Source organism: Rhamphochromis longiceps, linkage group LG4, assembly GCF_057381845.1.
Source record: "Rhamphochromis longiceps isolate RC_006_pf linkage group LG4, R_longiceps_female_GT1.1, whole genome shotgun sequence".
Lineage (NCBI taxonomy): Eukaryota > Metazoa > Chordata > Actinopteri > Cichliformes > Cichlidae > Rhamphochromis > Rhamphochromis longiceps.
Window position 1 is genome coordinate 31,631,943 of NC_140560.1, and position 20,633 is coordinate 31,652,575.

The window sequence follows — 20,633 nt, forward strand, 5'->3', positions numbered from 1 at the left end:
TTGTTTCTTCTCCCCACCCAGGTTATCGACATATTCACTTACTGAAGGCAGATGGTTCTAGCCTTTCTCCTGCTACACTCTTTATCCATGTCAAAGTGACTCGCAGAGGTGTTCCTGTCAAAACTATGGCTGAGCGTATTGCCGCTGCCAAAGGCAAAGCGTGACACACATCTGAACAAGACAATCAGATATCTGGACAATGAAGGACCTTGGAAGGAGGAGCTCCGAGTGTAAACAGACAGAGACAGAATGCTGCCGTTGTCTTACAGTTCAGACCCCAAGTGGTCCAGTTTGCACAAAACCACTTCCCAGTGCTTGAAGAAAGGTGTCTGTCAGAGATGGACACATGCCCTCTGGTGACTGTAATTCATAACAAAAAAATGTAGAAAAAGGGACTGTTAGAGAGAATGAAGATCATTTATTTTATGTCATCATTTTATTTTTTAACATGTTTTTTTAACTTGAAGAATAATGATCGCTTAAGTAAAATAGCACTTCTTAAATTGATGCTATAACAGAATTGCAATGAGATGTAAACCAAGTGTAACTAACTGTGTTTGACAATATACATAAACATCAGTGTTTTAGATGTTATTATTGGCACCATTAACTGTGCTGTAATACAGATTTAATTTTGTGTTAGTGAGTGCCCCAGGGCGCCATGGCCCATGCTGCCCAGGTACAAGTACTTGATACTCCAGATATCTGGGCACTTTTTTAAATTCTGTCTGGAAGACAAATTCTAACATATTCTTACATCTTCCAGCAGAACATGACAGACTTAACTTGCAAAGATAAGCTTTTTTCTTAAATGTGTTGTATTTTATCTTAGCATCATTTCACATATGTTCAAATGTGCTTGTTTAAAATCATATTTGACTTTTAACGATACAGTATTTCCATATAAGCTTCTTTCATTTTGTCAACTTTTGTCTTCGTATTCAGATCTAGAAAAAAATGCTGTTAAAAACTAATTGCATCAATCTAATACAACCACTAATTACTCCAGGCTACAGTGAATCTTTTAATACTCTTATAAGGAGGTTCACTGATAATAAAATGGTCCAGCGATGAAAAGTAATTACTGTAATTACAGTTTTAATGGTCACGCTGGTTTTTGAGAAGAATGTAATATGTATTTAATAGTGGGTGAAGTAAAACTTTGCTCTCTTAATGTTTAATATAGAAGCTGTGGGATGCGTTTGAGTGGTTATGTTTGCAAGAAAAATGTTTTTATAAAGCACTTCTAACAATTTTTTTCACATGCTGTCAAAAGATACAAGTGTCTGTTTTAGTTTCAAAAGTCCACAGTGTTGTGTGTGGACACCTGACACTTTAATAAATGCATAACCAGAAGGTTCTAATCTGTGAATTTTTGTCTGACTTTTCTGTGGTACTCTAAAGCTGTCAGCCTAAAACATGATAAATCTTTATATTCCAACATTAGAACTATCAATGGATATGTCCCTGCCTGATTAGGCCAAAAGTAAAGACAAAAAAAATGAAAACTCTTAGCAATATTTATGAAATTTCACATTACACAGCATGGCAGCAATTTCTCCAACAACTGGACTTCTTTTGTTTCCGAGCATCTCCGTGAATTATGAGTTAATCCACCCACTGAATATTTTGTGGTAAACTTAATTAAATACAAAAACACACACACAGTGGGTTGTGAATGTCAGTCAGCAACACCACAATGACAGAAAAATGAGGTCAGTATTAGTAGTTTTCCCCCTTCAAGAAATATGTTGCTAAAAAGTCTAAAATTAACGCTAAAATCATCACAGATATGTTTTTAACATCAGCAGAAATGGTTCAAAAATACACCTCAAATATATTAATATAGTCCCTGTTGATATTTAGGTCAAAATGTTGCATTGCTAACAAAAAGTAATCACACACGGCTCTCTGAAATAATCATTAGCAAATATAATCATGTTATCGTCTCATATGACTGCCACGATTTCTTATACTGTGTATGTTGCGACTCTGTGGGTATTTTGTCCAACTGTTGTTGCCGTAGCTGTAGCTCCATTGCTGTAGTAATTATTGTTAAACACCGTGTCACTACTTTTAATGTATTCATGCAAAACGTCAATAGAAGAATATCCTGTTAGCTTACTTTATGCAAAAACTGGGTTCTTTAATGCTCCTATCAGGGTTTATTTATTATGAAAATAGATTAGATGTGGGCCTAAAAGGTTTTGGCTGCTTTGGAGGCGCTAATCACTACGCAGACTACGTAAAAGAACAGCTAATGTACATTTTTACCTAACTGTTAGTGCATTTTAACTGACTTTCAAATAAGAAATATCAACGCCACAATGCTTAATCTACTCAGATGGTCTCATTAAATAATCCACCTAAATCTGAACATGACTTTGCCTTCTTACTCACCCTGCTGTAATATTAATTTATTAGGCCTCAGATTATCTTGCAAGATTCACCATTTTACACGTGTTTCCACTCCAGTGATTTCATTTGCCTTTGGGTTGTATGGGCGCCACATGGCTGTTTGTCTTTAGAGGGAAAATATATTAAATACACAAAAAAACTATTTTTACTGGGGCTGTGAGAACTTAAAAATGGACGCTTTAAAACGACAAACCGTGCCCGCTCCATTACGAGCCTTCTGTTTATCGTAAATATTTGGAAATTATCGGGTAAAAATACACGACCATGGCTACGCCTCCACTGCACGTTTCAGCCAATAGCGTCGAGACTCTTTTAAAGGTGTCAAGGGGCACGCGGTGGAGTCTCACTTCCTGGTTGAAGATGGCGGATGAGAATGAGACAGCACCGATGCCGGAGAAAGAAGATGTAGAGGATCACGCACACTGCAGCGACTGTGAAAATGAAGAGCACCACTTTGACGATGGGTAAGGAGGCAGGCTTACTCGGTCGGTGGCGTAAAATACGTCACGGCTCTGGAGATTTTAACAAAATTAACTTAAACTAAACCTCGGTGAGCAGTCGGGATAGACGGCCATCCTTCGACGTTGTCCAGCCCATTTTCTTTCATCCTATTGGTTAGTAGCAACGTTCGCTTGCTTGTTCTTTCATCCGATTGGCTGAGAAGGATGTCTTTTCCAAATATAGGCTGGACTTAGCGTTTTCCTAAGTATATGGTTAGAAAGGAGAAAGCAAAGTGCGTTTAGAAGCCAATTTTACACCAAGACGCATGTTTCTGTTACTCATAAAACTTGCAGAAAAAATAAACTTTTAACTAAATTGATAGTTTCCGGTGTTCTTCGCATGCCGTTGCTGTGTTGACGGTAAATGATGCAAATCACGTTTGCGCCAGCTGACATGTAGCGTATTAGCTTGCATGCTAGCGTACCTGGCATTGTCTGTGTGTGTGTGGATTCGGTGCAAGATCAAAAGTGAAACAAGCACAAACGTGCATGCAAAAAGCACTCAGCTTAAACATAATATACCTGGGCCCCGGCGTTGTGAAGTGAGGGCTTTGAATTCCCTCTTTAGTCACATAATTGTTCACGATCTTAAAGCAGCCTAGCTCGGTTGCTCTTACTCAGTACAAGCTTTGATAGAAACCCTGTTTTTTTTTTTTTGTTTTTTTTTTTATTGTATTTTTTTTTAAAGAGAGAAGTGGTGTCACATATGAAACCGCGTGTCCGCAAAGCAGCTGACCTTTGTTTTTAGTAGAACAAGTGGAATAAGAATGCGTCTCTGTAAGATAGTTTTCGCAAACATCTGATCACTAACTGGAGGAAATCTGACTCCACAGCCACGCGTTTCCGTTTTTAGAGACACAAAGAAGCGAATAAAGATAAAATCTGAGAAATAAATTAACCTAATGTTGCAGAATTCTACCTCAAACCCACGTTGCTGTATGGCTAAAGTAGGGTGACCATATTTTGATTTCCAAAAAAGAGGACTCTTGGCTCAGTCATGAAGGACTTGCTTAAAGAAACATATTTGACATATTTAAAAGATTCCTTCTCTGTGCAGTTAATGGATTGTGAATTGTAAACTATGTCATATAGGCTTTTACAAGTCAACAAGTGCAAAAAAACCTTAAAAGCCCCTGAATTAAATAATGGTACAGAAATAATGCCTCATCTGCATAAGAAAAATTACCAGTACTGGGTCTGTACGAGTGAAATCTCTTTTGCAGTTCGTCTGAAAAGATGCACTTGCGCTTTGGGATCTTTTAAACAGTTGCTGTGCGCTGTCTGTCCCGTCTGTGAGCGCAGAACAACTCAGAAAGCAGCAGTTTGGGGATGATGTCACACACATGGGTCCTCTGTTGGAATATAGGAAAACTCGGCCTTTTTTTTAAATTTTTTTTATCAATCTCAAAAATCCCCCCGGACAGAACGTGAAAAGTGGACATGTCCGGGGAAAAGAGGACGGTTGGTCACCCTAGCTAAAGTGAAACATATTCCCCTGCAGGTCTTTGAACCTTCCTGCACTCAGAAACAATTGTTTGGCCCCTTAACTGCTCTACCCTGTTGAAATGGAAAGTGGGAGAACAAACCATTGAATGTTTTGTTGTCCATTGTTCCAGTCACTTGCTGGGCTCTTGTACATACAGTACATAAACACACACGCACAGATACTCTTCTTCTAGATGTCATCTGATTCACCATCTGTGCTGGTGTTTCAAATACAGGCTGCGTACTGGCCTGCATTTCTCCCCTCTTGGACACTAATGAGATTATCCTGTGTAAGTATGTTGCCAGAAGATGAAGTAGCTGGCTGGAGATATGTGGCTTTTCTGGTTGGAGCAGATCAGAAGAGAGGGTTATTCTGAAAATCTGCACTCACTTCTAAACATCCTGCAAACAACTTGGGAATTTCTGTATGTTTTAGCTGAAGGACTGGTTTTATTGTGTTTTTAGCTGCCCTAGAGCTACACCTCGTGTTGTTAGTTTAAACACACAGCTACTCCTCGGCTAACAAGGCTTTGCATCAGCAATGAAATGTAAATTGTGTTGGAAGTGTCGGTGGTTTAATAAGCTTGGGTGTTGTTTAAAAGCAGATCGCAGAAAATAAATTTCCACCATGATTTTCTTTTCTTCTGAGATCAGTCTTAAAAAGGATGCCATCTATTTCTGTCCTGTTCCAGTGAGAGGGGTCTTGGGGACGACACTGGCGCCAAGAAGAAGAAAAGGAAGCAAAAAAAGAAGAAGAAATCTGGTGCCACAGAAGCAGCTCAGGACCCCCTTGCCAAGGCATGAATTTATGCATTTCTGTCTTAATGGGTTATAAACCTAACCTAAAAGGAAAGGAGAAACGGTCCAGTTAAGGTGTAAACTACTAAAATCACAGTTTAGATACAGAATGGTTAAAGACTGTTTAGATAGGATCGACTTCTGTTTGTTGTTGTCTTGTTTGATGTATATTTGTGTTTACTTCCCAAACAGGTGAATTCGTTGCCAGCTGATAAGCTACAGGAGATCCAAAAGGCCATTGAACTGTTCTCTGTTGGCCAAGGTCCAGCCAAAACCATGGAGGAGGCCACTCGGAGGAGTTACCAGTTCTGGGACACACAGCCTGTGCCCAAACTAGGTATGGTTACAGATGGCGTAGTTCTGTATTTCATGCCAATATGTAGCTTATAGGTCAAATCTTTAGGGATTGATAAAAGAATGTTTTTGTTGTTGTTTTGGGGGGTTTTTTTCTGCATGTGGACAAAAGTGGGCTTACACAGATGGTCAGTTAACACAGAGTGAACAGAAGGGAAAAAGGCTTGTGCTTATGACTCAAGTATGCAAAAGCTCGGTACAACAGCATTATTTTGCAATCTGTTGGTGAAATGTGCCTGGAATTGTGAAAGGAATTGATGATTAGGCATGGTTATGAGGAAGCTGCACATCTATTTCTCTCATTTCAATATACCGCAGATGTGCTCTTTTTGTTTGCAATCTGGTGAATCGGGAGGCCATTTGAGTACACTGACCTCATTTCATGTTCAAGTATCCAGTTTGAGATTACTTGACCTTTATTATATGACATGGTAGCCTACTGGAAACAGCCATCAGAAGATGGGTACACTATGGTCATAAAGGGAATCACACTGTCAGCAACAGTACTCAGGTAGGCTGTGGTGTTTAAATGTTGTTTTATTCTGAGGGGCCCAATGTGACCAAGGAAGCTTTCCCCACACTGTTGCTTCACTGCCAGTATCCTGAGCTGTTGGCAACATAAATCTATGCCGAACTCTGACCCTACCATCCGAATGTCACAGCAGAAATTAGGACTCATCAAACCAGGCAGTATTTTTCCTGTCTTCTGTTCTGCAGTTTTGGTAAGCTGAATTTTAGTCACAGTCTCCTGTTCGTAGCTGACAGGAGTGGCACCCACTGTAGTCTGCTTGAAGGTTTGACTGTTGTGCATTTAGAAATGCTCTGCTGCATAGTTTTGTTGTAACAAGTAGTTAATTGAGGTCCTGGTGCTTTTCTATCAGCTCAAAGGAGTCTCCCTCTATGCTCCTTTGACATCATCAAAGCGTTTTCTCCCAAATAACTCACTGGATATTTTCTGGCTATTCTCTGTAAGTCCTAGAGATGGTTGTGGGGATAATCAGTAGTAGATCAGCAGTTTCTGAAATATTCAGACCAATCCATCCAGCACCAACAACCATGCTACAGTCATAGTCACCTAAATCGCCTTTCCTCCCTATTTTAATGCTTGTTTTGAAATTCAGCAGGACATCTTATCAATGTCTATCTGCCTACATGCACAGAGTTGCTGTCAGGTAAAGGGCTGATGAGAGATTTGCATAAATGTTGGGAATGTGTACCTAATGAGGTGGCCAGTGGATGTGCCATTGCTTTCTGGTCTTCTAAGAGTGACGGTCTAAAAGAGTGTATATAATTTGCAGGTTTTTGTGCTTTGTCAGACTTCTGTTTACTTTTCCTTCAGGGGAGACGGTGACATCACACGGCTCCATTGAACCTGACAAAGACAACATTCGAGAAGAGCCCTACAGCCTCCCGCAGGGCTTCAGCTGGGACACCCTCGACCTAGGGAACCCCGCTGTGGTAAGAAAGCATATAAACACTCACAGCAAGCATGCACAGGAGGAATTCGTCTTTCAGTAACAAAGTCCTGGACTCGTGGTGCTTTGCACTACATTTTGTTAAGAAACTAGTGTTTTGTTTTTTATTCCAAGTTTGTCCTCTCAGTAATTATGTGACTGTTTATGCAGAAGTGCTTGTTGTTTGGTCAGAGTGTAGTAGCAGTCCAATCAGAAACTTTGTCCTTTTGTCAAATGTTCATTGTAGAAATGTGGTTTGGTTTTGTTTTTTAATTTGGTGCTCTTGACTTTTTAAGATGACTCTTATTCTTTTCTTCTCTCCACAACCAGCTCAAGGAGCTTTACACCCTTCTCAACGAGAACTATGTTGAAGATGATGATAACATGTTCCGATTTGACTATTCTCCTGAGTTCCTGCTCTGGTAATTTCTCATATTTAAATATTGTTCAAATATTAATACAAGTGCATAGAAATGTGTGGCATTTTTGACTGACCTTGTCCTCCTCAGGGCCCTGCGACCTCCTGGCTGGTTGCCTCAGTGGCACTGTGGAGTGAGGGTTAACTCCAACCAGAAGCTGGTTGGCTTTATCAGTGCCATTCCTGCCACCATCCACATCTATGACATGTAAGTAAACAGAATAGTTTGGCGGGGGGGGGGGGGAGTCGGTATGTTATTCTCCGTCCATTATTTACTTCCCGATGGAACTTGTTTTGTTTCTATTACTGGCCTATGACTAGTATTTCTAATAGATTGTATTCAGTGTGTTATTGAAATAAATAAATGTCTCATGATTGTTTTTTTTTTTTTTCTGCTTTAGAGAGAAGAAAATGGTTGAGATTAATTTCCTCTGCGTCCACAAGAAGCTTCGCTCCAAACGAGTCGCTCCAGTTCTGATCAGAGAGATCACCAGACGGGTCAACCTGCAGGGAATCTTTCAGGCAGTGTATACTGCTGGAGTGGTACTACCCAAACCTGTGGGCACATGCAGGTGGGTGTGACAGGGATATTTTCTAACCCCAAGCCCTAGGGTTAGATTTCATTCACTGCTTAAATTGGTACTTAATGACGTTTCCTTCGTGCAGGTACTGGCATCGCTCTTTGAACCCTCGAAAACTAATTGAAGTGAAGTTTTCCCATCTGAGCAGGAACATGACTATGCAGCGGACCATGAAGTTGTACCGCTTGCCAGAGGTTGTTGGCGACTAACACAAATTTTCAGTCACTTTAGAAATTGCCTTTCTTCCAGCATGTCTTTTAATGTATTCGTCCTTGTCATCGCTCTTTCAGGCCCCAAAGACTTCTGGTCTGCGGCCAATGACCAAGAAGGACGTGCCCGTGGTGCATCGCCTCCTCCGTGAATATCTGAGCCAATTCAACCTGGTGCCAGTCATGAATCAGGAAGAGGTGGAACACTGGTTGCTGCCCCAAGAGAATATTATTGACACTTATGTGGTGGAGGTAAAGAATCCAGAAAAAATCTTTGAGGGAAAAAAAAACCCTTTAAAATTCTCTCCAAGTAACTAAGGGTTACTTTGTTGTCATTACAGAATGATGGCAAAGTGACAGACTTCCTGAGTTTCTACACTCTGCCCTCTACCATTATGAATCATCCTGTGCACCGCAGTCTAAAAGCGGCATACTCCTTCTACAATGTGCACACCACCACCCCCCTGCTCGACCTGATGTCTGATGCCCTCATCTTGGCCAAATCGGTGCATGTTCAATCTTTAAAAACATGTTCTCTGAAATGTTTACTTTCAAAAACCTAATAATTTTTCCTGTTTCTTTATTCAGAAAGGGTTTGATGTCTTTAATGCACTGGATCTAATGGAAAACAAGACTTTCTTGGAAAAGCTTAAGTTTGGCATCGGTGATGGGAATCTACAGTATTACCTGTACAATTGGAAGTGTCCCAGCATGGGGCCGGAAAAGGTGCGTTTCTGAAATGACTTGTTTCTTTTAAAAGATTTCGTTTTGGGCTTTTTGCCTTTTTAGTGACAGGTTTGCAGTGAAGAGTAGACAGGAAATGGGGGATGGAGTGCAGGAGAAGATAGGGCAAAGTGCTGCAGGTTGGCAAATGTGGGCTGCTGCATTCCTGTCATATGGGCACCTGCTGTAGCACAAATATGAAACTATCTTAAGGGAATTTTAATGTTTCAGGTTAATTTACCAAAAGATATAATTGTTGTCTGTATTAATTTTGGGTATAAATTGTTCTGGTATCATTGTGCTGCTCACATAAGTATTTGCTTTTTATGGTTGTTCATGCAAGAGACTGTTTAACCTGTCACTACAGTTGGATTCACACTTGTATTGCAGTTTTGTTTGTGGCATCATGTATTTTATTTTATTTTTTTAAAGGCTAATTGTTCACATCTTTCTCATGCATCTAGCTTTTCTGTTACATTTTCATCCAGTCTCATGCAGTACTACTACAGATGCCTTACATGTGCCATAGTGACTCCTGCACAAACCCAAGCTACATTTGTGACTGTTTTCATAACTGCTCCGTTGCTTCTTTTCCAGGTGGGATTGGTTTTGCAGTGACATCCCTTCTAATGCAGAAAGCAAGTGGCACCATCAGGTGAGGAGGTGGCACAATCGCACTGGCCACCTGACAGATGAACTGATGACCTCCTACTTTAAGAATGGAAACCCACCGCCCATTTTTACTTTTTGACCTTTTGAACTTTGACCTGCACTACCGCTGCCAGGCAGGGAGGCAGGGGGGAGTCTTCAGCTCTTCCCTCCTTCCTCGATCACATGGACCTTAAGCCATTGTAGTTACCATCCCAAACAACTGTACATCTGAAAGCTGTCTTGATTGTACCATACTCACAAGAACAGTTTGCACAGGTTACTGGATACCAAACGCTCATTGTTGGTGACAAAGCATACCGTATGTGTAAATAATGTCAAACATAACTGCGAATTACACCCTAACGCATACAGACTAGAGCCTACTGTTTGTTGGAAGTGCTTTTTGCAACTACAATAATTCTGTCATCCTTAAGTTTTAGAGATAAAAATCAAAAGGATCAAAATTATTTTAAAGAGAAAACGGCTGAAAAGGTGAGATAATAAATACCAAAAGTGTACACAAGAATAAGGGCTTCTGTTTTAGAGTTTCCTTGTCAACAGTTTTTTGTCGTTTGTATTTTGCTTATCAGAGTCGGTTCTGGCAGTAATGGAGGCATTTGAGCAAAGCTTGAAGATGAATTCCAGAGAAGGCATTTATTTTCTGGAGTTTCTTGTCATTAACTTTCTTCGCCACAGCTTGCTGCACTAACTAGAACCCAGTTACACAGACTGATTAACAGTTCAGACAAAAAAAGTCAATCATTTTCTACGTGGTTAGACTGCAATGGAGAGGTTTAAGGCATTCTGATCAACATTTATAAGCAGGGATACAATTTATAAGGACACCTTAAGTTCACAGGGCTCCAGTTGCAAAATCCACCTTAAGAAGTCCTTCGATTTGGCTCTCACTGTATACAAGTCTTAAGGGCAAGGGTTTTTTTTAAGCTCAGTATGCAGATTTTGCTTGAGGGAATCACACAGGATGTCTTAAAGAGTCAAAAACTTAATGTATAAATGTTGCAAACTGTAATAGACCATAAACAGTTGGAGACAAGTTTACATATTTGATGAGCTGACATCACTGATAAGGTACTTTTCCCTGCTACAAGTCCACAATATTATTAACAATCATAAAATTTTGCACCTCACACATCATATTTAGCTTACACTGACCATGCCATTAGGTAGAGTAGGTGGGTGTTGGAACTGGACCTGTGAACAGCAGTCTGGACTTGCAAGACCTGCAGCGTGGATGGATGATAACTGGGGAAATGCCCCAGTTAAAATATTTTGTAAAATGTTGGTTCTATTTGCAAACAGATGTAAAAAAAATAAATAAAATAAAAAATGAATAAAAAATGAATGGTGCAGGAAATGCATGAAAAATATGTAGATGTTTCTTTTAGGGTTGGAAGGGTGTAGAGCAGGGGTCGGCAACCCTGGGCACGCGTGCCACAGTTGGCATGCGAAGGGTTAAGTGATGGCAAGACCATAGCTGGACTGGCCACCGGGCATACCGTGGCTTGATGGATTTTTTTTTTTTTTTGGTAACGGTATAAACAATGAAAGTGGTGGATTGGCCAGATGCTGGTCGGTGTGTAGAAAAAAACAAAACAAAACTCATTTGTTTGGTGGTGGCTATGCCGGAGCCTCCACAGATTCATTAACATTAATAAGTGGTGGAGGCCAGCAGGTGGATGAGAGAAAGGGGAGGCAGGAGAAGGAGAGACCCGAGGCGGCCGCCGGTCCGAGTGTCAGGTGAACTGAACTTCAGGTAAGAAGTTATGACCTGCAGTCTGTCTGGGTCAGATATAAACCAAGTTTAGGTGTAGTTTATTTTCGTTGTGCTAACTTTTTACAGTCAGTTACAATAACTCGTACTGCGTGCTAGCTAGCATGACAGAGTGTCTATACAGCTGGGTGGGTGCTATGATGTTACTGATAGTGAACTTTAATTCACAAGCTTAGTAGAGTTGCCAACCATCCCATACAAAGATGGAATCGTCCCGCATTCAGAGAAAATATTAGGCGTTTGGTGTTGAGCTGAGAAGGGACGCAGTTTGTCCCGGACTTCAGCTAGAATGGAAAAAGGCACAAAGGTGGATTTATTCTGTTACTCTGCACAGCTGCCTCTTCTCTCTCCCCTGTTGCTACTTCAATCATGAAACTGGTCAATCATAAGCTGATCGGCTTTTCTCTCTTGTTTGTTTATCGCCCACTTTGCGCCAGAAAGAGGAAACCGCCGGATGTCGCGCTAAACAACAGCAGCACGTTTAAGCTTGATCAGCTGTTGTTAGAATTTATTTAATATTTCTTTCTAGTAGCTGATGTTTGCTGGAGCCACAGCTGTAAAACCTGCTGGTCATGATATCGGTTTGGATATCTGGTGAGAGGGAAACATGAAGATGAAACCAGGAGATGTCCTTACTGAATCATTAGAGCTGAAGAGCTGATGGAGAAACAAGTTTACCTTTAAGGTGACATGAATGAGTTGAAGGGTTGGGTTGAATATTAACAAACATGCCATATTGGCCCAGTTTATTTCTCTTATCATTGTTGTGAGGAGACCATAAATAGCGTTTGTATTTTCTGTTGTACAGTTCATTTGCTATTGTGGAGTTCTTGTTATGGATAAAAAGTGTCTTTTTTTTGTTTCAAAACAGCTGATAACTATTCGCTGATAGCTGCCAACATCTGCGAACAAATATTCTATAAAGTGGTTCTATATATTGTGTAACTGTTCATACAGAGCGTTATTAAATTTATTGCTAATGCAATCATATGGCACACTGACTTCTGAGGAAATTTTAAATGGCACTTGTCATCAGAAAGGTTGCCTACCCCTGGTGTAGAGCTTACTGTGAGGTTTTGGTAAAGTCTGATTAAATGGGTGTTAAATATAGCTGTACTTAAATAATTTCCTCCCCAAATACACAAATGAGGGTTTTAAGAAGCTTTGAAACATCACACAATGTTCCTCGGCAAATAAGTGTTTTTTAAACATTTAATAAAATGTCTAAGATAAGCCGGAGCGAGGAATTCTGTAACTGCAAAGGTGGAAGGTGTTTACCTTCTAGGCAACTTTTTAAAACCTTATTACGCAGAGACAGCCCAATTGTAAGATAATTTATTAGCATTATTGTAAGGTCCTTACCTTACAATGTAAAGTGCCTTGAGAAAACGGTTTGTTTTTGTTTGTTTTTTTTGTTTTTTTTAATAGTTAATTTAATCAGTGGTTTAACAAAAGTAAAACACTGCAAAGAGATGTTGTGGATCATGTACACTACCCTGCTGAAAAGACAAATTTTATGCTTTGGCCATGGAACTTTTACAAATAAGATGAACACTGCTTTATGTGAATAAAGCAGCAGCAAAACACAAGGACGATAAAAGCAGCAGCAATAAAAACGTAATAAATTCATTAGGACACAGTAAATTTCAACTTAAAAACATAATAAACACCAAAGGAAGCTGTCACGTTGAACTTGACGGTAATTGGTCGAAATATAATAACGCGTCCCAAAAGGGAGCTTCTGATTGGGCAGTTTCGCCACCTGTCAGTTATGTGGGCGGTACTGATCCGAGCTGTTAAGTAAAGGCTCTGGTTTTTGATGGAACCCAATGAGGAAGTGAACGCCGTGACTGTGCCGAGTGGTTTGGGAAGGGGCGCAATAATGATCGCTGTGAGCATTATTTGTGCGGCGATTGTCATATTTTTATTACATTATGTCTTCGGCGGCCGCGGGCCTGATCCCTTTGAGAAGGACACTCGTGAACCGCTAAAGAAGAGAGTTTACGACAAGAAAGAGAAAAATAAAGTGCTGAAGCAAGGTGAGTGAAAGGTCCATTACACGCGGAGTTATGCAGGTCACGTGTCAGCCTTTGCATTTGAACTATTCAAGTCAACTATTTGACTCATTCTTATTTATATTTGTTTGTGGATTTTTATAAGTCAGCAGACAGATGCTTAGCCAGAACTGAAACTAGAAGTTGTTGTAAATTGTGCTAATTTCATGCACTCCTCATATAAACATATATAAATAGATATAAGATGAGATCTGTGGGTTTGGAATGGACGTTGCAAAGTTTATAAAAGTGCAAGATTCCTTTGGTACTTTTGCCAAACCAAGACTGCAAAAAAAAGGGAGCAGCCTAAAAATCTCAGATAATCTCTGCACAAATAAAAAAAGGAAGAAGGAAATCTGGACAAAAACTGGAGATCACAGTCTACAAATTTACAATAAACATGACTTGGATATTTTATGTTATTACATTGGGAAAAAATATGAGGAAAAAAAGTACTACAAAAATGTGTAAATGTCATACTATAAACTAATAAATAAGTCACAAAAAATAGTTTTTTACCCCTCAAAGTTAGAATCCTATAAATATACCCAGTCTGCTGATTTTTTTTTTTTTTTTTACCCCATTAAACTTCCCATTTTATTTGGTTTGAGAAATTGTAGTTATATAGTAAGTTGTAGTAATAGCCTGAATACACCATGGTATGAAAGTGAGCAAAACAGAATATCTGGAGTTTTTGTGAATCTGACACCAATTATGTTTTAAAATGATTCTTATCGGTAGTGCATGACTAGGATTCTCCAATTTATTACTGTTATGCTAAAACCATGCTGGTGATTGAATGGTTTGTTTCCACTTCTTTAGGTTTTGTGGCCAATAGAGTACCGGAGAACCTGGATGCCATCGTCATCGGCAGTGGGGTTGGTGGGCTCGGACTTGCCGTGCTGCTTGCAAAAGTTGGAAAAAGGGTTTTGGTTCTGGAGCAGCACAGCCGGGCCGGAGGATGCTGCCACACGTTCACTGAGAAGGGCTTTGAATTTGATGTTGGTGAGATCAGTGACTCGTGTTACCTTATTATTCCCTAAAATTAAAATATATGTATTTTTTAAAGAGGAGAGAAGATTTGACAGTTTTTGCAATGATGATCTTTGGTTTGGTGAATACTTTTCGATCTCGATTAAGGGCTCTGAAGTCTCCTCTCTGTGATCTACACAATCATCCCACAGGAATCCACTACATTGGCGAACTGTTGGACCACAAGCCGTTTCGATGCATGCTGGACCAGATGACCAATGGACAGCTGGAGTGGGAGCCCCTGGAGAACCCATTCGATCACGTTGTGCTGGGACCTCCAGAAAACCGCCGCCGGTACCCCATCTACAGTGGCAGGACTCGCTTCACAGATGAACTGAAGAAGTGTTTTCCAGGAGAGGAAAAGGCTATTGACGAGTTCATGAAGCTGGCCAAGGTAGAATCACAGTTTAGTTTGTGCCTCTGCAACTTAGTGACTTTTATTAGCATTGCAAACGTATTTTTTGAGTAATAAGTAGGCTCATATTTTATTGGGTGGACCTTTATTTGTTATTCCAGCATGTGAAGACCTTTCCTCCTGGGAACTGTGTGTTTATGCACTTTTATTAGCCAACATCTGTGGATGTTGCACAGATAATCAGCTGATAACTCAAAGGTCGGATTCATGAGGCAGCATCTTTTTTTTTTTTTTTAGCTGCAACATTACACAACTTCACTCAGACTGAGTTGCGCCAAAGTTTGCCCTTCGGCATGCAAATACAGGAGCAGTTTTTCCTTGGTGCTTTTGGAGGGCACACTTTTTAATTAACCTTCTTCTTCTCAATCGCTTTAAGTTATGCAAACAGTCTTTGTGTCTCTGGTTCAGATCTTTTGAAACGTATAATAATAGTTTCTCTCACAAGAGGATTTTTCTAAGAGACTCTTTATCTTTCTTGGAACCGTGTCAGCGTTAACTAACTTCTCCCAACAGATACAGCTCAATATTGTAAAACTGATCATTTTTGCTGTACTTTTGGTCTATTTTACTCCACAAAACAAAGTGATCCATTTTTGGGAAATTAGAGCATATCAAATATTGATAGCAATAACAATACATTATTAATTTATCATAACGTTTTATGGAGTAATAAGGAAAGGTGCACTTGGACTGGCCTCATGGCACCTTATGGCCAAGTTTTTATGGCCTTCTGGCACCACCCATCTGTTTCACAAACATACTTCTTACATTTGTCCATTCTCCTGTAGAAGTATAGCCAGGAATATATTTCCTTGCTGTTGCCACATGATATGTAATGAGTATGAATATTATGTAAATTTAGTGATAATTTAAAAATATTTAATTATCACTAAATGTATGTAATTTGTAATCACAGGAGACAAGACTACTTTGCTTACACTTTTTTCCACTGTGTGTTTCATGTTCAGAAAACTGGAAACGGAGTTTGGTTCCTCGCTCTTCTGAAGATTCTCCCTCTCCCGCTGGCTAAGTTCCTGGTTCATACCGGCCTACTCAGGCATCTGTCTTTCTTCTTCAAGATGGCTCCCCGCAGCCTTACAGATGTGGTCAACGAGCTGACAGAGAACAAGGACCTCAGGGCTGTCTTCAGCTACATCTTTGGCACCTATGGTGAGCCCAGCTATGGTTTTAGTGGTGTAATCAGATCAGTTCTTCGCTATGCTGTTCTCACTGTTGGTTTCCATCTCTGATCTGCAGGTAAAATTCCCAAAGATGCCAGCTTTGCCATGCACAGTTTGCTAGTCACCCACTACCTGAATGGCGCCTGGTACCCTAAAGGCGGAGCTAGTGAGATCGCCTACCATATGATCCCCATCATTGAAAAGGCAGGGGGCGCTGTTCTGGTTCGAGCTCCAGTCAATCGCATCTTATTCAATGATGCCAAGGAAGCTTGTGGTGGGTCCTCAGTTTCTCTACACACAGTTAGCTCAACATCCCACAGAGGAGGTGATTCACTGTGTTTGTGTTTTATGGTTTCAGGTGTCAGCGTAATGAAAGGTCAGGAGGAAGTACACATCCATGCTCCTCTGATCATCTCTGATGCTGGCATTTTCAACACATACCAGAAGCTGATTCCCAAAGACCTCCAGACCATGCCAGGTAAGAAAGGACTTTATTTGAAGGAACATTGAAGATGTTTTTGACAGGAAAGTGGCAAGATAGTGGACACTGTCTTTGCTAAGCTTCAGGCTCACTCCTATAAACAGTCAGCTTGACTGGTCATATTATAATAAGCAGGTGTCAACTGAAAGACCTCTCCCAAACCACACATCATACTCACCACTGAACTGTTTGCTCTAGTTACAGTGTCACACTGTGTTTACCACAAACAAAGATAGATGCCCATGTGCAGTCCCCACTCTTTCTCAGCAGTCTACCTGCTTTTATACATATAACATTGGACAAGTTACCCAAGAGAGAGAGGGAGCTCAGTTTTAAGAGAAGCCATCTCAGATTTTTTGCAATTTAATTACCTTCCCTCTGAGCATAGTCGACAAATAGTGAGGTCTTACTATCACCCAGTACTGACAATAACTGTGATTTTTAAAAATATATATATAAATATCTTATTACAAATATAACTTAACTAACATAACTTTTGGCACAGCTTTCAAAACATAGACTTACAGCATGATAAAAGGTCATAGGGTTAGCAGACTGTGGACTTGTGTGAGCACAGTGGCCGGGGATGAGATCAAATTCCTGCCAGAGTTGGCTCAGTCTGCTCCTGGGTCCAGTTACAGTTGAGGAGGTAAAGTTGATCAGGGCTCCAACAGACTTGTAACTGTAACTAAGGATTTTCTTTATTCTGATCAATTAGAAAGCCCCAACATAGAAAAAACATCTTGCTAACAGTTCCTTTATTTGTATGATTTGCAGCCTAAACCCTGGATTTTCCTAACTAAAACACCAGCGTGTCATGATATAAAACGGAGAAAAGTACCCAGCCCTCACATTTGAGAGGATAAATTTGAGAGATAAGTAAATAACAAAGTTCCTTGTTCGCCCTTTGCTGATTGAGTCACTGAGTAATCATGTCAGCACTTAAAGACCTTAAAGAATAAGTACTGATGCTGATGCACAGTGCTACTTGTTGCAGTACTTGTTTTTCCCTCTAATCAGGGGAATGACTCATGCTTCTAACATCAGTTTTATATTGCTTTGATCTGTTTGTAAAGCTGTACTGTGTGCTGTGCCTCTGCTGCCTTCCAGCTATCCAGAAGCAGCTGAGTATGCTGAAGCATGGTGAAGGTGGTCTGAGCGTTTTCATGGGTCTGAACGGGACGAAGGAGGAGCTGGGCCTGAAAGCAGACAACTACTGGATCTTTGCTGAGAACAATTTCGATGAACTGTACGATGTCAAGCTTTTGTTTTCATTCCTTTTACAATTAGGACCAAATATAGACTTTGGTATTTATAGCCAAATCAGAATATTACAGCATAATAATGAGATACACAAGTATAAAATCTTACCTGTACATTTTTTTTTTGCCACAGCAAGAAAGTATCAGAAATGTCTGATTTTTCATGGTGAATGATAGAGAGAAATGTTCAGAATGCAGATGTTGCAGATGCCTAAAGGTAGTTTTTGGTCCAGTCCTTAATGTCAGTATAAATTCAGAAGAGTCTCTTATTTGTATTTTTTTAAGGGTTATGAATTATATGAAGAAAGACAGAGAAGAGGCAGCAAAAAATGTACCTCTCCTCTTTGTCGCCTCTCCCTCAGCTAAAGATCCTACTTGGGAGGCGAGATCACCAGGTACAGAATCACAAAATCTCAACTCGATAGATTATTTTATTTTATTTTTTTCAAAAACAGTCTCATTTTTTTTCTTCACATTAGGGAAGTCTACTTTGAGTCTGGTCACTTTTGCCAAATATGAATGGTTTGAGGAGTGGAAGGATGGCAAGGTGACAAACAGAGGGCGCGACTACACGGAGCTGAAACAGGCATTCATTGACACCATTCTAGAAGTAGTAATGGATGTTTTCCCCAAGATCACCAGAGACAAGGTAAAAACTCTTCCCATGTAGCTTCTAGTAGATGGGCTTAATGATGGAATTTGGCACTTATGTACTATATAAAGCAAAACTTCGGTTACAACCACCTTATTTATATAACTTAATCAAGAATGCACTCAACAGCTATGGCCTTTGGCTCCTAAAAATAAGCTCTAGGAACAATCTGTCTTCCATTGCTTCAAACTCTCTCAGTCCTGCAGAACGTGCTTTCTTTTTATTGTGGCTGATCTCTCATGAATCGTGGTGGAGCAATTCTCCAAAGGGGAAGAATAGAAGTTTGTGTAAGAATTCTTTTATAATCTAAAATTCTCTGCTGCACAATTTGTTAATAATTGCTCATTTTGAACTGACCATCAAAGCAAAATCACCATTTTAAGACCACTTGTTGCTGAGTGTAGTTCACGAGTTTGATTATATCCCCACTTTATGTACACACCACCTGTTTATGGTGGGAAAGTTTCAAGGGTGGCTAAGAAGTCACATTGCAGAGCCGTATTAGTGAAGCCAAAAACAGATTGTTGTTGTTTTGTCAAAGAGTGACAGTGGTGTTGTATTGTGACAGATCTAAGGAGGGAATGGTTCAGGCTGCATAAAGTTGGAGGTTTGAAAAACAGCTAAAACATCTTTCTGAAGCCAAACAGTTCATGACTAATACAATTAGGACCTCTTTACACCACAACATCGGATTTGAATTCAAATAAACAATATGTTAAACAAGTGCAGACTTTCAGCTTTAGGCCAAAGGTTTTTGCACACGTTTTTGCATTAACTGTTTCAGAGGCTCAGACATAATTAGATAATTGCCTGACAAGCAGTTTAATAACCAAGTGACTTCCGTATGGAACTGTATCACTACTTTTTATTAATAACGTGTCTGCTAATAATAACCCAAAGCATACTGCAAAAACAACCAAAGGGCTTCTCAAGGCAGAGAAATCAGACATTTTTCAAAAGCCAAATCAGTCACAACCCAACAGAGCATGATTTTTAGTAACTGAAGACATGCATTTTAGGTTAACTGGTGATCATCTATCTGTGTTAGCCCTGTAATAGATTAGTAACCTGTCCTAACCTGTAGTCCACCTCTTGGCCCATGACAGCTGGAAAATAGGCTCCAGCCGAGCTGTGACCCAGAATGGGACAAATGGAAGAAGACAGATGGATGGAAGCAGTCTTGAACTCCTAGTTAAATAGTTCTGTGCAGCCATATATTTGTTTTTTCTCCTTGTGCAGATTGAATACATTGATGCTGGTACTCCCATCACAAACACACACTACATCGGAGCCCCCAAAGGCGAGATCTATGGCGCAGATCACAGCATCAGCCGGTTCGACCCTGAGCTGAACATTACAGTGAGAGCTCAGACGCCACTGAAGAACCTCTATCTGACAGGTGTGTGTGAATCTGTGTGTTTAGAACATCCAAACATCCAGTCAGTGTGCTGTGATTTACTTTGCATGTATAACACTTGATGCCTTTGTTTCACAGGCCAGGATGTGTTTCTGTGCGGTTTCGCCGGTGCCCTCGCCGGAGCTTTCACTTGCGGCTCTGCCATTCTCAAGCGAAACCTCCATCTGGATACCATCGCCTTGGCAAAGAGGACAGCATTTATTAATACCAAGCTGAAAGGGGAGTAACTGCCTAACACCATTCAGCTGAGAGAGCGCTTCATGCAGCACTTAATCAGTGCTGTGACACTTTTGCTCATCAGTAACATTAAAATACTGGAAAGAGTTTAATCTTCCATAACACTTGGAGAACTCATATTAATTTACATTTCTCTTCCGCGGTTTGGTTAAGTTGTCTGTAATACCAGATTTAACATGTCTGAATAATGTGGTCCTTATAAAAGCCTACTTGTACTTACTCAGGCTTTAACACGACTCATGTAAATGCTTTGTGAGTCATTCACAGACAGAATTAATATCCACTGTGTTGTGTGGTATTTTATGCTAATTTTCTTTTGCACATAATGTGCCTAATTATGACATATGTTTGATTTACTTTTTTTTTTAAACAGTTCTTTCATTAAACATTAAACAAGGGGTGCAAATAATAAAATGGTTACAACTGTATCTCTGGTGCACTGTGTGTTTTATGAGCAGGTCAGATTAATTTCTCATTGTACTGGGAATATTTCTATTCCCAGTACAATGGGAATTAGAA

General features: G+C 40.0%; 3 protein-coding genes across 3 annotated transcripts in view; all 3 read left to right on the forward strand.

Annotated features, from left to right (window-relative positions):
- The window catches only part of LOC146672053 (1-phosphatidylinositol 4,5-bisphosphate phosphodiesterase delta-3-A-like), a 30,387-nt gene extending 29,022 nt beyond the window's left edge, over window positions 1-1,365 (forward strand). The window contains exon 15 of the mRNA XM_085404530.1: window positions 22-1,365. Within this exon, the coding sequence (XP_085260656.1) occupies window positions 22-164 (143 nt within the window). The 3' untranslated portion in view covers window positions 165-1,365. The remainder of the gene's footprint in view (window positions 1-21) is intronic.
- A 1,363-nt stretch (window positions 1,366-2,728) lies between these two features.
- On the forward strand, window positions 2,729-10,955 carry LOC146672054 (glycylpeptide N-tetradecanoyltransferase 1-like). Its single transcript, XM_085404531.1, has 12 exons — window positions 2,729-2,882; window positions 5,096-5,201; window positions 5,394-5,538; window positions 6,895-7,013; window positions 7,340-7,431; window positions 7,519-7,635; window positions 7,829-7,999; window positions 8,094-8,202; window positions 8,299-8,469; window positions 8,559-8,723; window positions 8,806-8,943; window positions 9,538-10,955. Exons 1-12 carry the CDS (start codon window positions 2,779-2,781, stop codon window positions 9,556-9,558), a joined length of 1,458 nt encoding a protein of 485 aa, XP_085260657.1. The 5' UTR covers window positions 2,729-2,778; the 3' UTR covers window positions 9,559-10,955.
- A 2,247-nt stretch (window positions 10,956-13,202) lies between these two features.
- Window positions 13,203-20,535, forward strand: retsat.2 (retinol saturase, tandem duplicate 2). The gene is made up of 11 exons (XM_085404532.1): window positions 13,203-13,422; window positions 14,260-14,442; window positions 14,622-14,863; window positions 15,853-16,054; window positions 16,142-16,339; window positions 16,424-16,543; window positions 17,657-17,795; window positions 18,094-18,203; window positions 18,288-18,457; window positions 19,700-19,859; window positions 19,956-20,535. The coding sequence occupies exons 1-11, from the start codon at window positions 13,203-13,205 to the stop codon at window positions 20,102-20,104; spliced, it is 1,893 nt and encodes a 630-aa protein (XP_085260658.1). The 3' UTR covers window positions 20,105-20,535.
- Window positions 20,536-20,633: the final 98 nt, after the last annotated feature.